The 15,882-nt window shown below is 41.0% G+C and overlaps 1 protein-coding gene across 3 annotated transcripts; it reads right to left on the bottom strand.

Moving 5' to 3' along the window:
- Nucleotides 1-756: 756 nt before the first annotated feature.
- On the bottom strand, nucleotides 757-14,732 carry slmapb (sarcolemma associated protein b). Of its 3 annotated transcripts, XM_035756839.2 has the most exons (11): nucleotides 14,591-14,730; nucleotides 14,365-14,474; nucleotides 13,979-14,035; nucleotides 9,233-9,358; nucleotides 8,937-9,011; nucleotides 7,295-7,600; nucleotides 6,203-6,452; nucleotides 5,675-5,846; nucleotides 3,500-3,634; nucleotides 2,142-2,229; nucleotides 757-1,752 (listed from the first exon to the last, which is right to left on the bottom strand). In XM_035756839.2, the coding sequence occupies exons 3-10, from the start codon at nucleotides 14,025-14,027 to the stop codon at nucleotides 2,146-2,148; spliced, it is 1,197 nt and encodes a 398-aa protein (XP_035612732.1). In that variant the 5' UTR covers nucleotides 14,028-14,035; nucleotides 14,365-14,474; nucleotides 14,591-14,730; the 3' UTR covers nucleotides 757-1,752; nucleotides 2,142-2,145. The 3 variants fall into 3 exon arrangements, with proteins under 3 accessions (XP_035612732.1, XP_052337878.1, XP_035612731.1); XM_052481918.1 differs by lacking the exon at nucleotides 2,142-2,229 and having other exon boundaries at nucleotides 14,591-14,732; XM_035756838.2 differs by lacking the exon at nucleotides 14,591-14,730 and having other exon boundaries at nucleotides 14,365-14,510.
- Nucleotides 14,733-15,882: the final 1,150 nt, after the last annotated feature.

Raw genomic sequence — 15,882 nt, 5'->3', positions numbered from 1 at the left:
TTTTCCCTGCCTGTACTGTTGCCCTTTTGGACCTCCAGTGTATGACCTTCTGCCTGCCCCTGGACCCAGATACCTGCTGCCTCCTGTGGTCCTTTGCAATAAACACCTGCTGCGCCCTGTGCTTGAAACCAGCTCTGTCTCCCCTCATGTTCATTACACTATGACTAATATCCAGGCCTGATTTCATCGCTAAACCCCCTGCCTGCATTGATGTTATTCATTATCAATATCAGGATAAGACTAATACATAATTTGATGGGCTAGAAACAGCTCACCGTACGTTGTCGGTGTAGCATCTGTAGCTCAGGGGTCTGTTTTTTGGTCTTGTCCTGGCCCCCGTCCTCATTGAGATGGACTGCAGGACGGCATTGAAGGGTGTGTGTGCATGCGTGTTATTGAAAAATGTTGACTCTACATCTTTGCAAAATACTGAAACAAGAGTCCTCTAAACGCCAAACACATGTCCAAGTTTAAGGTACTTTCCTCTTTCTTCCGAAAGCACCTTTTCTGATTATCAATAGTAAAGTAATATCCATCAGAGGTGCCTGGAGAAGTTTAAAAAACCTGGCATGATAGATACTTTGTAGCCGATGGCCAAATCAACAACTGTTCAACATGACTCACATGCCATACTGTAAACATTGAGATTTCATACAGTCAATGAGAGTTTTCTACCAACCCAAACTTAACATGTGGCTCCACTTATTGTCTAATATGTGGTACTATCAGGGTAATGGAGAAAAATAATCATGATCATGAGATTTAGAAGGTTTAATTAAGGTCACACAAAGTACATTTTTAGAGCAAATAGTTTTACTTCAAATTTAAACTATACCATCACCTATCTTTTTCAAAATACAGTATACTTCGCACAATTATTTACATTTGAAAAAGCAATGCTTGAATTACAGTATATTTTGTGGTGAATTTAATTGGATGACAAATGAATTGATACTAGAGGTTTAAATTGCATGCAAACATTGATTCAAAAGGGAGGTAGGCCTACTGAATAGTCAACAGTTAACATCAAATTGAGGGGGAACTTCTAACTTCTTGGCCTCAAGATCATTAATCTCTGGTTATTCCTTAACCCTTTTTACCAGAATTATGTGAGTGAGTGTATGCAAATTATCTAAGATCATTCACCATGTATTCACACAGAGCTTAGGCGTTGCAATGCAGCAAATTAAAGTTGAAGGTGAATTTACATATTTTACTGGACTCTAAAACAAAGTGTTTAGGGCAGTTGGACCTCGAAGACAGGTCTTTCTGCAGTAATATTAATCATTATCAGTGAGGATAACAGTGTACAGTATCTTTAGCCTATATTCATTGTTGAAATCCTATTAGAAGATAGAGTCCTAATGTAAAACGTAAAAAGAAAATGCATTTATGAGTTTCTGAAATTATACATTTAGGAAGATTGAACTTGTCTTTAATTGTACAGTATATTTGATATTCATTTCTCAAAATTCTCTAAAATATATCAGTGAAACTATATAAGTATTCAACTAAAGGGCTCTCCTTTTTAAAACATCTGAACATGAGTAAACAACTGAACAGATCAGGAGGCAATGCATTTAATAGGTTTAGTGTACAGAAGTCTGACCATATGTACGTATATGTGCATGTTTTCACTAATATCCTTGTGTTTGTATGTGTGTCTCACACTCAGGTCCTGGCGTAGAGCACAGCAGCAGTCATAGTCGCTACCACGGCAACGGCATGAGGCACCCAGACGATCCATCCACTCTGAAATAGGAAGTGACACAAACTGAAACACTGACCTCAGCACCGTCTGACAGGCTGCTCTAGCCCTTTAATAGCACCTGATTGGCCAAAGCTGTCATGGAATGGACAGAGAACAAGGACGGTTGAAAGCAACATGTTCACGTAGAGCAAGACGACACAAAAATCAGCCCATAGAAAGAGAGATTCGTTAGATATTAATGATCCAGGCAAGAGGAGAAGATGTCATATTAGAAATGTTAGTTCTGTCATGGGGAGAATTTCCTCAGTCTTTCAGAGGAACGAGAGAGACTTTTCAATTTCGAGACTTGAGATTTGTTTCATGCAGTGTGCTGACAGAGACAAACAATGCAAGATGTAGGCCGGGTTGACTGGACAGGAGTACGGTGTACCTTTCTACCACAATGCGCCGAAGCACCAATACAGCAAAGCCAGGATAAGGCCGATGAGTATGGCTTGAACAGGCAGCAATAGGGAGGTCTACAGGAGGGAAGGGATATAAAGACATCATTGGGAATGGGTGAGTTTGACCCCAGGAGAGTGAGTCAACTCATCAAATATACTGAGTGTATTAAACATTAAGAACACCTGCTCTTTCCATGACATTGACTGACCAGGTGAATCAAGTTTTTAATTTTTTTTTTTTTACATTTAACCTTTATTTAACTAGGCAAGTCAGTTTAGAACGAATTCGTGTTTACAATGACGGCCTACTCCGGCCAAACCCGGACGACGCTGGGCCAATTGTGCGCCGCCCTATGGGACTCCCAATCACGGCCGGATGTGATACAGCCTAGATTTGAACATGGTACTATGGTGACGATTCTTGCACTGAGATGTAGTGCCTTAGACCGCTGAGCCACTCAGGAAAGCTTAAAAGGTTAAAGCTATGATCCCTTATTGATGTCAATTGTTAAATCAATTGTTAAATCCATTTCAGAGGAGAGACAATTGAGACATGGATTGTGTATGTGTGCCATTTAGAGGTTGAATGGGCAAGACAAAAGATTTAAGTGCCTTTGAACGGGGTATGGTAGTAGGTGCCAGGCGCACCGTTTTAAGTGTGTCAAGAACTGTAATGCTGCTGAGTTTTTCCCACTCAACAGTTTCTTGTGTGTATCAAGAATGGTCCCCCCACCCAAAGGACATCAGCCAACTTGACACAACTGTGGGAAGCATTGGAGCCAACATGGGCCAGCATCCCTGTGGAACACTTTCAATACCTCGTAGAGTCCATGTCCTGACGAATTTAGGCTGTTCTGAGGGCAAAAGTGGATGCAATTCAAAATCAGGAAGGTGTTCCTAATATTTTGTACACTCAGCGTTTATTGATATTGGTACATAAAATACACAACACAATATGTATGTGACCATATTCTAACATACTACAAGCGTGTCCAAGCGTGTCTAAGTCTATAAGTAATAGTCAAGGGACAAGCTGGTTGGGAGGAGGAGGGGAGCAGTTCTGGTGTGATTAGAAGGGCTCTGGTGAACACCTGTTGTATCCTGTGCACGTGTCGAATAAACTCTGAAACTTTTCAACTTGAAACTCAAAGGAAGGGGTAGCCTGCTACTGGTGATGCTTGAAGTCAATTTCATCTGAACTCATCTCAACTCAACATTTGAATTCAACCCAACATTTCCAAAACCTATATATTTACAGAATGCATGTTGAAGATGATTCATGCAATATTCCTCCCTCCTCTTAGTCGCAGTATATTTTTTAAAGTCTTGATAGTGGATAACTCACTTTGTTTCCTTTCTCCCGCAGCATTTTCAGGTCAGCTTTACACTCCTCAAGCTCATCAGTGATCGACTGCTTTTCCTGTTCGGTCCTCTCAAACTTCTCCTTCAGGTCTGACAGCTCAGTCTGCGTCTCTTCGTACTGAAACAGAGGTTATAAATATTACAGGGCATTCATAAAACATGCATAGTTTGAGCAACCGTAAGGATTCTGTTTCAAATGGGATAAAACGGCGGTTGTAAAAGTCCAGGCCCTCATCAAATACTTTGAACAAATACTTCCTTCCTCCCTTCTGTCATGACGTTGACCTCTTTGGGTATAGCAAGCCCATCCCCCTCTCCCTGCCTCCCCCTTTTCTCCTTCAACTAGGTTGCTGTGGTCAGAGAGACGTCATAAATTCCTGAGAATCTCCTCATGGACACACAGTATAGAGAGAGTAGATTTTCATGGAGAACAAAGGAAATCCTTCCACCTCACAGAACTTGAGGTATGAACAAATTTCATGTTCCGGAGAAAGTATAAAAGATCGGTGAAGAATCCAGCTACGAACTGGTCCGTTTGTCACAACTTGGGGAAGCTCATGGGAGACGGTGTGGCCACATCACCATAACACTGTTTATATAATAGCCTTAGATACAAGGTTTACATATAATAGTTGTATAAAATGAATGAGTGAGTATGATACTGTTTACACAATTTTACAATGTGATTTTGGACTGTTTAATGAAGGAAAACTCAAAAAGGGAATTGGATTTGAACTAAATCAGAGGACCGCCCCTGAGCCCAGTTAGGGTCAGACATCCTGGGACAGCCTTTTCTGCCATTCCGATTAAAACCCCCACTCGGGTTTTTGATCAGCAGACCGAGCTTACCTCAATTACGAGATGGCTAAAGGTTGCAGACCATGATTCTCTCAATCAAGGGAGGACAAAAGGTTGCAGACCATTGCTGAATCTTTTAACCATACAACGTGGTTAAACTCTTAGACTATCGATACCGACAGAATAAGAACAAGTCTTTGATATGAATTACTAGTCTGCAGCTAGGAATTCAGTATCATTGAACGCAAAGAACGACAGCCGCTGAAACATCCATTCTATAACGAAATTAATGTCACTCTGAACTATCCACTATAACCACGACAGAGAGAGAGGGAGAGAGACGGACAATTCTACAAAAGAAATTAACTTTTCACCAGCGATCAAGACGACACACTGAGAGTAAATCTATATATTGATTGCAATTGTTCCCGAATGAGTGAGCGTTCATGTGCAAAGGATTAGCATTTCAATTGTTATAATTATCACTTTGTAGTGACTTCTTAGTCGATCCCCACTTCCCCTTTTGTCTAACAAGCCGCCATGCCGGTTTAGCCCACTAGGGCACATTCTCATTTCATGTAATCACATTTACGTTGTTTGTTTGTTTATGAATTTCTGTGAATTACTTGGTTAGTAATAAATAAATTATTTAAGACAATTGATGTATGGATGACTCATGGTGAAGACTAGGTTCATGCAGATAACCAACAATTTACGACGTTTGGAATGAGACTAACGTGAGGTAAAGTAAATAATTCATTAATCAGATGACTATGGATCAGATATGAAAATATCTGAAAGGTTATATTAGGAAATTATAACCTTGTAATCTGAATATTTTTCCTTGGTGCCCCGACTTCCTAGTTAATTAGTTACATGATTAATCAGTTGATCGTATAATACTAACTACAGATAATCTTTGATAAAAACTAAAGACACGACACTTCCATGAAGTGACCACTGGGCTAACAAGATAGGATTGTGATCCTTATGGGTTCCATTATATACGTAAGCAATAAGGCCCAAGGGGGTGTGGTATATGGCCAATATACCATGGCTAAGGGCTGTTCTTATGCACGACGCAAAGCAGAGTGCCTGGACACAGCCCTTAGCCGTGGTAACCCCTGAGGTGCCTTATTGCTATTATAAACTGGTTACCAATGTAATTAGAGCAGGAAAAACATTTTTTTTGTCATACCCGTGGTATACGGTCTGATATACCATGGCTGCCAGCCAATCAACATTCAGGGTTCAAATCACCTAGTTTATAATGTATCTTTTTTTTGCCTATCCAGTCATGTCAGATCATAGATCAGGGATTACTTCAAGGAAGGGAGAAAGACAGCATGCATGTGCCCACTTCTCTCTGCAGGTCCTTGGTGCGGCTGTCTGACTGGTCCAGCTGGCTCTGAAGTTTGGTGTTGTCCTGCTGGTGCTGCTCCTGCTGGGCCCCCAGCCTCTTCTCCATCTCCCCCTGAGAGAGCTCCAGGGCCTTCAGAATGCTGCCCAGCTCAGCACTCTGGGCACGTGAGCTGGGGGAAAGAGAGGGGTTGAAAGAGAGAGAGAGAGACAGAGGTTCAGGAACATTGTTACTGTCTATGAATGATTTGTAGACCAATGTATTCTAATTGTGACCATTTCAATGTCAAATGTATTGGTCTGTTAATGTGTGTGTGTGTATATGTATATATGTCTGTGTATGTCGGTGTGTGCACGAAAGAAAGAGTCAAATATAATTGGGCATTAGAGTAAGGGAGAGGGTGAGAGTGGCAGAGACAGACGTGCAAATACTGGGACCATTTTTGAGTTGAGTTGCGCACCGTCAAATCTGTGTATGATGTTTAGGCACAGATGCTCTTGCCAGTTATGTTTCAGACTACAGACTGACCTGGCCAAATCCTTCTCTAGCTCCGTTTGCTTCTTCAGCATGGCCTCTTTCTCTGAGCGCATGACAGAACTCTCATTCTGTAGGTTCCCCTTCTCCTTCTGGTGAGCCCTGAGCAGTTCCTCCTTCTCCGCCCTGAGGGCAGCACTCTCCTTCTGGTGTGTATTCAGCACTTCCTGTTTCTCCAAGCGCAGGGATGACACCTCCCTCTGGAGGCTGGTGCACTCCCTCTGCATGGACTCCATTTCACCTGCTGTAGAAAACCATAGGGATGCTCAGACGTGGCATTATATCACAGCCTGGGTGATTGTCTGTTTCTGCTTCAGCCAACTCCTTGATACTTTCAGTAAAACTATTTAGTCAGTCTATTCAGGGCTAATTAGCTGCCCAAACTAAGTTGATGTGGATATACTTTCATATGGATGCAACTTTGTGTACAAATGCTTTATAAATCACATAAATAACACTCATTATTACAGATAAACATTGTGTGTACAGAATATCAATATTTGTTATGTATTTTCTATGCACTGTATATGTAGTACCTTGCAGTGATAGAAAAAGTATCCAATTGTCATACTTGGGTAAAAGTAAAGATACCTTAATAGAAAATTACTAAAGTAAAAAGTGAGACACCCAGTAAAATCCTACTTGAGTAAAAGTAAAAGTATTTGGTTTTAAATATACTTTACATATCAAAAGTAAATGCTAAAATATTCAAAAGTAAAAGTATAAATCATTTCAAATTCCTTATATTAACCAAACCAAATGGCATGATTTTCTGGATAGCCAGGGGCACAGTCCAACACTCAGACATAAAAAAAGCACGTGTGTTTAATGAGTCCGCTAGATTAGATGCAGTAGGGATGGCCAGGGATTTTCTCTTTAAGTGAGTGAATTAGACAATCGTCCTGTCCTGCTAAGCATTCAAAATGTAATAAGTACTTGTGGGTGTCAGGGAAAATGTATGGAATAAAAAGTACATTATTTTCTTCACGAATGTAGTGAAGTAAAAGTAAAAGTACAGATACCCCAAAAAACAACTTAAGTAGTACTTCAAAATATTTTTACTGAAGAACTTTACACCACTGGTACCTTGTGACTCGGCAGCCTTCTGCCACTGCTTACTCTGCTGCTGTAGGTCACCTTGCAGGCCGTTAATCTCACGCTCGTACTTGCTAGCTGTCTCTCGCCACTTCTCCATATCCTTGGAGACGGTTGCTAGGTTACCCTGGACCGTAGAGACCTCCCGCTTCCAATCGGCGGTGGCAGCATCAAGGGTGCGACGCAGAGTCTTCACTTCTTCTCGGGATTTGTGCAGTTCATCTTGTGAACTCAGGGAGGCGCTGTCTTTCTGTTCTCTAAGGACCTCCAGCTCGTCCTGTAGCTGTCGCAGCTGGCCTGCTCACACAGAAGACAGTGGACATTTTTAAGGAGGAGAAGAGTTATATCAAGGCTGGTCCTTGCTGTTCTGCCCCAGCAAAACTAGAATAGTCCCAGTAAGCAAAATGATGTTGAAAATACATATTTTTTCCAGATGTTGAAGTTAGGTTAAATTTAGGTTCTGAATGAAAGGTGAAAAGATATTTTCCATGTTTAAAATACATATTTTCCAGAACGTTGAAAAGGCATATTTTCCTGATGCAAAAAATACCTATTTTCAGGACATTGAAATCAGGAACATTTTCTGTTGACATTTTTTTTTGCATCAACAGATTTTCACCTAGTCAGCTCAAGGATTCAAACAAGCAACCTTTCAGTTACTGTCCCAACGCTCTTAACCGCTAGGCTACCTGCCACCCATGAACTATTGCTTGCTCTAGTGGTTACCCTCAACAGCTCAGGAAACCTGGGCACATGAAAAAGGCTAATACTAACGTCAACACTTGTTACAGTGGTCCCTAACAGTAAGTCAGGCCTGGAGTGCCACCCCAGTATCCATGCCCCCTTCTCTGGCCAGACAGAGCCCAACCATTGTGTCCGAAGGGCTGGGTGAGTCTGCCTTGGGGTCTGAAGCCATAGTGAGGCGGACATGGAGGGCCGTTTTATCCTTTACCGGGCCCCATCTTCTTCTGCTTGGGCACTGGAGGACGTCACAAAGGAGCAGCTGGGTAGATCACCTGGTGTGTGGCGCGATTTCGGGAGACGGTAGGGGAGGGACGATTTCCCTGAGGTCACTATCCTCATCTGAGGAGGAGTGGTAGTCAGACGTCACCCTCTACACAGCGCTGGTCACCTTAGTCACATCCTCATCACTATCACTGTTCTGAATGAAAGTTGAAAATACGTATTTTCCAGATGTTGAAAATGTGTATTTTACAGATGTTGAAATGGTGAAATGAAGCTAATTTTTGGTTCTGAATGAGAGTTTAATATATGTAATTAATAGAAGTCTATGTTTAGGCCAAATCAAGGCTGGTCCAGACCGGACAAAATCTGAACCAAACATAGACGGCTTTGGATGTGGAAATCAAGGCCGGTCCGGTACTGCACCAACAAAAGACATCCAAAAGGCGGTGAAGCTCTCTCTATCTCACAGGACTGAACCAACAACACAACTACACACAAACTTTAACCACATATACAGTAGCCTAGATTCATGAACAGTCACGCATACAAACAAAAATCCAGCTCTACCCACACACATTCCGACACATTTCTCACACACCCCAAAGTAATTCTAGTAAGGAAGATCCAAGATCCAACATCAAACACACACACTTTGGTCTATAGCTACCGTGTAGGAATTTCAACTGTTTTGCAGATTCGTCAGCTTGCTGCTTGTTGGCTCTCCTCTCCTCCTCCAGGAGACCTATAATGTATGACACAAATAATACAATAAGTTAACTTCTCTAACTATGAAGATTCACTGCTGCAGCTGTTGTGTGAAGGTGTGTATGCTTGTGCCTGTTATCTTTGTACAGTATTGGGTAATGTCTGTAAGTCGCTTTGGATAAAAGCATCTGCTCAATGGCATATATTACTATTATAATCCACTGTTGGGTGAGTGTCATTCCCAAGCTTTTCCATTACCTTGCAGTTCCATGCATTTCAGTTTTCCTGTGTTGGAGAGCTCCTGGGCCTCACGAAGCTCCTCGTTCAGATGCTTGATGACTTTCTCTGAGTCACTTGTTCCCGTGTTGGATCGGTTCATCTCATCTGGGAAAGGAATGGATGTAAATACAGTGTTCAGCAGAGGACAGACCAACATGACAGGGTGGAGACTTACATTGCATATGGAAAGTATTCAGACTCCTTGACATTTTCCATATTTTTTTACGTTACAGCTTTCTTCTAAAATTGCTCAAATCATCCTGAGCGCTCTGGAGCTGGTTTTCATCAAGAATCTCGCAGTACTTCGCTCCGTTCATCTTCCCCTCGACCCTGACAAATCTGCCAGCCCCTGTGTAACAGTATAGCTTCCGTCCCTCTCCTCGCCCCAACCTGGGCTCGAACCAGGGACCCTCTGCACATATCAACAACAGTCACCCACGAAGCATCGTGACCCATCGCTCCACAAAAGCCGCAGCCCTTGCAGAGCAAGGGGAACCACTACTTCAAGGTCTCAAAGCGAGTGACGTCACGGATTGAAACGCTATTAGCGCGCACCACCACTAACTAGCTAGCCATTTCACATTGGTTACACCTACTACTGAAAAACATCCCCACAGCATGATGCTGCCACCACCATGCTTCACCGTACAGTTGGTGCCAGGTTTCTTCCAGATATGACGCTTGGCATTCAGGCCAATCTTGGTTTCAATCTTGGTTTCATCAGACCAGATAATCTTGTTTCTCATGGTCTGAGAGACTTTAGGTGCCTTTTGGCATGTGCATTTTACTAAGGAGTGGCTTCTGTCTGGCCTTCTAGAAGGTACTCCCAGAGTGTCAGAGTGACCATTGGGTTCTTGGTCACCTCAATGATCATGGCCCTTCTCCTCCGATTGCTCAGTTTGGCCTGGGGGCCAGCTATAGAAAGAGTCTTGGTGGTTCCAAACGTATTCCATTTAAGAATGATGGAGGCCGCTGTGTTCTTGGACCTTCAATGCTGCAGAAATGTTTTGGTACCCTTCCCCAGATGAGTGACTTGACACAATCCTATCTCGGAGCTCTACAAACAATTCCTTCGACCTCATGGCTTGGTTTTTGCTCTGACATGCACTGTGGAACCTTATATAGACAGGTGTGCACCTTTCCAAATCATGTCCAATCAATTGAATTTACCACAAGTGAACTCCAATCAAGTTGTAGAAACATCTCAAGGACGATCAATGGAAACAGGATCAGTGGTGGATAAAGTACCCAATTGTCCTACTTGAGTAAAAGTAAAGATACCTTAAAAGAAAATGACTCAAGTAAAAGTGGAAGTCACCCAGTAAAATACTACTTGAGTAAAAGTCTAAAAGTATTTGGTTTTAAATGTACTTAAGTATCAAAAGTAAATGTAATCGCTAAAATATACTTATGTATCAAAAGTAAAAGTATAAATAATTTCAAATTTCTTATATTAAGCACACCAGATGGCACAATTTTCTACATTTTTTAATTAACGGATAGCCAGGGGCTTCAACACTCAGACATAATTTACAAACAAAGCATTTGTGTTTAGTGAGTCTGCCAGATCAGAGGCAGTAGGGATGACATGGGATGTTCTCTTGATATGTGCGTGCATTAGACAATTTTCCTGTCCTGCTAAGCATTCAAACCTAGTACTTTTGGGTGTCCGGGAGAATTTAAAGAGTAAAAAGGACATTATTTTGTTTAGGAATGTAGTGGAGTAAAAGTAAAAGTCGGCAAAAATATAAATAGTTAAGTAAGTATAGATACCCCAAAAAACTACTTAGTACTTTAAAGTCTTTTTACTTAAGTACTTTACACCACTGAACAGGATGCACCTGAGCTCAATTTCGAGTCTCATAGCAAAGTGTCTGAATACTTATGTAAATAAGGCGTTCTGTTTTTAATATTTTATAAATGTGCAAAAATGTCAAAAGTCTGTATTTGATGTTTTGCCCGATTTATTCAATTTTAGAATAAGGCTATAGTCAAGGGGTCTGAATACTTTCCCAATCCACTGTATCTACAGTAGGGGAAAATGAGGACAAATGTTCTCGTAAAATTATAGATGACTGACATTAGCCACATGTGGTCTGGTACTTTCTATGACCCTCGTTAGGTCTTTGCGAGATTCCAAAGCTAATGTCAAACTTGACTGAATGTCTGACTCTCTGGACTATTTTGCCTCCCCACTCCCTGCCAACAGATGACATTTAGCCATGGATGAAATGTGAGATAATTTCCCAAGATGACCAAACATTTGACTATTACATGAACTAATTACATCCCAAAAATAGAATAATGAATAATGTCATCTGAACTCACATATTGGGGTCCGCTTATATTAGCGGGCCCTTATAGTAGTCAAGCCCTTTGATGTACCCTCAAAGTAATCACATTTCTCACAGTTTCAAAGCAATGACCTCTAATGACTATGATTTCATAGGTCGAAAAGATGACTAGTAGAGAAAGCAACGCATAACTCTCTCTCAAAATAGATGGAATAAAACCCAGCTAAAACTCTTCTTCTAATCTGCCAGGGCTGTAAAAAGAGACGACCTCATCCTAGATCAAGCGTTTGGCAGAGGCCAAAACAAGACGCCATAACAGATGGAGCCTGTGCACCATAAATGGAGATATAAGAGGGCTATGACATCACTGTGGCAGACACTGTATCAGTGTAGAAACTAACAATATGTTTCAGATAACAGACATACACGCACAACCTCTCACACTCGCTAGCTCGTTTAAATACACATGTGCAAACGTTACTGTGGAATATTAGCTTTGACGTCAAACCAGAGAACTAATTAGAGATGTTAGTTATGCTAATAAATGTCCAGAAACAAAGCAGTGTTTAGAGTCTGCTGGAGGCTGGTGGTGCACCCACCCCCCATCCCTGTTCAGGCACATGACCTCTCACTGTGTGTGAAGACAGGGAGGAATGCTCTGGCCTCTATCTGAGAGAGTGCGTGTGTGTGTTTGTGTGTGCGTGCATGTGTGTGCATGTTTGTAAATGGCTGAATGAGCATGAGAATGTGTGTAGGTGTGTGTATGGATGTTTGCGCCGAGCATATGTCAGGAGCTGAGTGAGTTTCGTTGTGTGTTTCTCTGAGGAAATGGATTCTTCGTGAGGAGCTGAGTGAGGTTAAATGTGTCCGTGTGTGTGACAGAGAGCGAGAGAAACCGAGAGAGAGAAAGCAAGAGAGAGGGAGAGAGAGAAAGCAAGAGAGAAAGCAAGAGAGAGTGAGGGAGAGAAAGCAAGAGAGAGGGAGAGAAAGAGAGGCTGTGTGTGTGAGAGAATGCGTCCGGTAGTAACAGGATGTGTTAGCGCAGGGGTATCAAACATATGGCCTGTGGGCCCGAAAAAATACAAATAAAAAGCTCTATTTAATTTAAAATCACTAAAACCAAATTGAAATGACAAATTACAATGTAGAAATTACAATGGACCTACCATACCATTTTGTGACTGTGTTCAGCTTGCTAATAATCACCAAAATGAAAGCTAGACAGTCAGGGACCGTAGAAAATTCCAAAAACGGTTGAGGACTATTTTATGCAAATTCTGACCGTGAGGAAATATAACCAATTTTCAGTGTGGCCCTTCCGGATCTCGTTAAAAACCGAACACGGCCCCCGGAATGTATTTTTTTGTTGACATCCCTAAGTTAAAGGTTTATCTCTGACACATCATGGTTGGCCATTACTTCTTGGGATATTTGGTGTCATCAAATGATGCCGGATGAAAAAACACAACTGTGGAATATTCCTTTCTACGTCTAAACATATTTCAGACTTGCTTGATCATCGACCATTACGTTCCCTCCACAGAATGAATGTAATAAGAATCCTTCTAACCCTTTTTCTATTTTTACATCTCATCATGCTGAAGGCTATAGCTGTCATGCTCCATCCACCCTAATGTCTAAGCCCGCTACCATTGTGGCAGCCATTCAAAACTGAGTCAGAGGCTTCATGATTCCCTGACCGGTACTCTATTTGTATACATTAACACTCACAAATAAATCTTCTGGTCTAGGCCTGATGCTTTGGTTTACAGCTACAGAATATACTGCAGGTGTAATGATTCCTATGTTATAAGGGTAACTTCATATGATTAAACTCTGATGAGATTTACACTATAAACTGTGAAAAAAAGATAACCCTAAGGTCAAATGTGTCATGGTGAATAGCCAATGTGTTCTGTATAGCCTATGTGACTAGTGGCATTACTAATTAATTGATCATGCACAATTGATTCACTCACAGACATGCATCAGGAACATACACAAGGTACTCCAGTGTCCTCTCTCAAATGTTAACTTCTTGGTAGAATTGGTTGTCAATCCTGTCAACCTACATGTCAATACTGTCATTTAACAGTCATTTGAGTTGATCCCTAATGTATTAAAGGCTCCTTCAGATTACGGTTTGATTCCACTTGAAACCAGAGAACTGTGGCCCTAAACACAATGCCTTTTATAGCAATGCGAGCTCTTAAATGTCCTGTTTCCACACCCAGTCTTTCCTTTACAAAGTCTCTCTCTCTTTGACCCTTTCCTCCTCACTCGGCAACGAGGTCTGGGATGACTTGCACAAGTCAGTAATAGAATAGGAGATGACTAGTTAGAGACATCAGAACTGATCCAACAGATCCCGGTCAGTGATTATAATCTGTCCAATTACATGTAATAAGAATAAAGAGAAGGTCTCACTCACCTTTAATGAGTGAGACCTTCATGGGTTCTTTCAGCTCCTGATGATCCATTTGCTTATCTGCAAAAAAGGATACATTATCATTTCATATGAGTACAGTGACTTTGCAAACAGTTCGGGGTGAGAGATGAGCTAACTTGAGAATCAAATATTAACAAGATATCATAGCAGAAGAAGAAATCAATAACATAACATATGAAGCACAAGACTGAAAAATGTAATTGAATGTGAAATGAATGTGCATACAACGTACATTGAAGACTTTATGAAGAGATGTTGTATTACAATTCTATCAAAGGAATTAAAAATGAAAGGATAATAATTGAAAGTAATAAAGCATATATAAATAAGTACATTGCATTTCAAAACATATAATAATGTGATATTACCTCAGGTCAGGTGTTCTCTGCTATTATCAGTGCTGGGGCTACAGCAGTCCCTGGCATGAAGAATTCTTTCCAACTATCTGATTTTTCAGATGCGAAATGGAATAGTCCATCTGAAGAGGGGGACATCAAATGCAATAACAAAGACTATCCATCAGACTGCCAAGCTATTTTTCAAGGCATGTTAGGAAAAGAACCACTGGTACAGTAAAAATGACTGGTTGATTACCTTGAAGGTAGTCAAAATCTAATGATAGAGGTCATCCAGATCAAAACAATAATTGTCACAAATAATCCCCCCTCTTCATGGTGGAGGGTCCCAGTCTTTCCACACTAGGTCATGAATCTGACTGGGGCATCTCGGAAGCTGCAGCTGCATACTGAAACAGAGGGACGTTTTGTTCAGGGAATGAGCTGCTCCCAGGCCAGTTGGTACTGATGTAGAAATGGGGGCTTAGCCTAACAATAGGACCTTCCAATGTGAGATTGTGTGAGAGTGGTTAGTGTGTGAGTGTATGAGTTTCGGAGTGTGTGTGTGTGTGTATGTGTGTCTGTGTGTGTGTGCCCTTGTTATGCCAAGTAGGGCACTGCCATTTCCCTTTAATTTAACTCCATGCTGACCATATGTTTCCATAAGGATAAATTATGCTGCAACATTTTGAGCTCTGAAAGGGGTACTGTTGACAATAAAAGCAGGACATAGAATAAACAGAAATAAATTATGTGGAGTATGACATAATATAAACGCTGTAATGTTAGAAGTGGAGAATGCAACTAATACACTGAACTAATGTGGTGTTACATTACAAAGGTTAGGAGGCTTTGCCAGAAGTTCAGAATGGGACAGAATAATAAAAGAGATTTAGCAAAACCACAGAGACTAATCTAGGAAAACCATGAATGAAGGAAATACTGCCAGTACACTTCCCTGATACATGTGTACATATTGTAATATAAATTGTGCATTCCTTTATTATACTTATGCTAAAACATTGTATTATTTCTTATTGTTGTTGCATTGTCGAGAAGGAACCTGCAAATAAGCATTTCATTGGACATTGGGAAAGAGGTCATCTTAATGGGAGATTTTAACATTAATTATGAAGACAAGTGTTGTAGGAAAACCCTCAAACGGATCACTAATACCTTTGACCTTACACAGCTAGTTAAAGGGCCAACCAGGGTGACTTGTTGCTCTAAAACACAGATTGATTTGGTGTTCAGTAATAAACCAGAGAGAGTGACTAAATCATTCAATATGGTTACTGGGCTGTCTGATCATAATCTGACACTTATAGACAGAAAGCTGTCTAAGAGCAGGTTTAAGCTCTCTACTGTTAGAAAGCCAGATCAACTCAGAATACCTAAGAGTGAATTAAACTATTTTGAAAAAGCAATTAAGGGAATAAACTGGAATGATCTCTTGTCCTATACAGACGTGGAAGCTGATAGTCAGGTTTTTCTATCCACAATCCAGACTACAATAAATGGCTTCCTAAAGAAAATCAAATCCAAACCTGG

The sequence above is a fragment of the Oncorhynchus keta genome, chromosome 27, assembly GCF_023373465.1.
Source record: "Oncorhynchus keta strain PuntledgeMale-10-30-2019 chromosome 27, Oket_V2, whole genome shotgun sequence".
Lineage (NCBI taxonomy): Eukaryota > Metazoa > Chordata > Actinopteri > Salmoniformes > Salmonidae > Oncorhynchus > Oncorhynchus keta.
This window is presented reverse-complemented; position numbering and strand designations above follow the sequence as displayed.

Bases quoted from the DNA above. Each gene is read 5' to 3' on its own strand.
- slmapb (XM_035756839.2), bottom strand. From the start codon at position 14,027: ATGGATCATCAGGAGCTGAAAGAACCCATGAAGGTCTCACTCATTAAA. The intron at 3,635-5,674 runs GTGGGCACATGC...CCTCTGTTTCAG, and splicing joins CCAAGGACCTGCAGAGAGAA to TACGAAGAGACGCAGACTGA. The intron at 2,230-3,499 runs GTGAGTTATCCA...TCCCTCCTGTAG, and splicing joins TGCGGGAGAAAGGAAACAAA to ACCTCCCTATTGCTGCCTGT.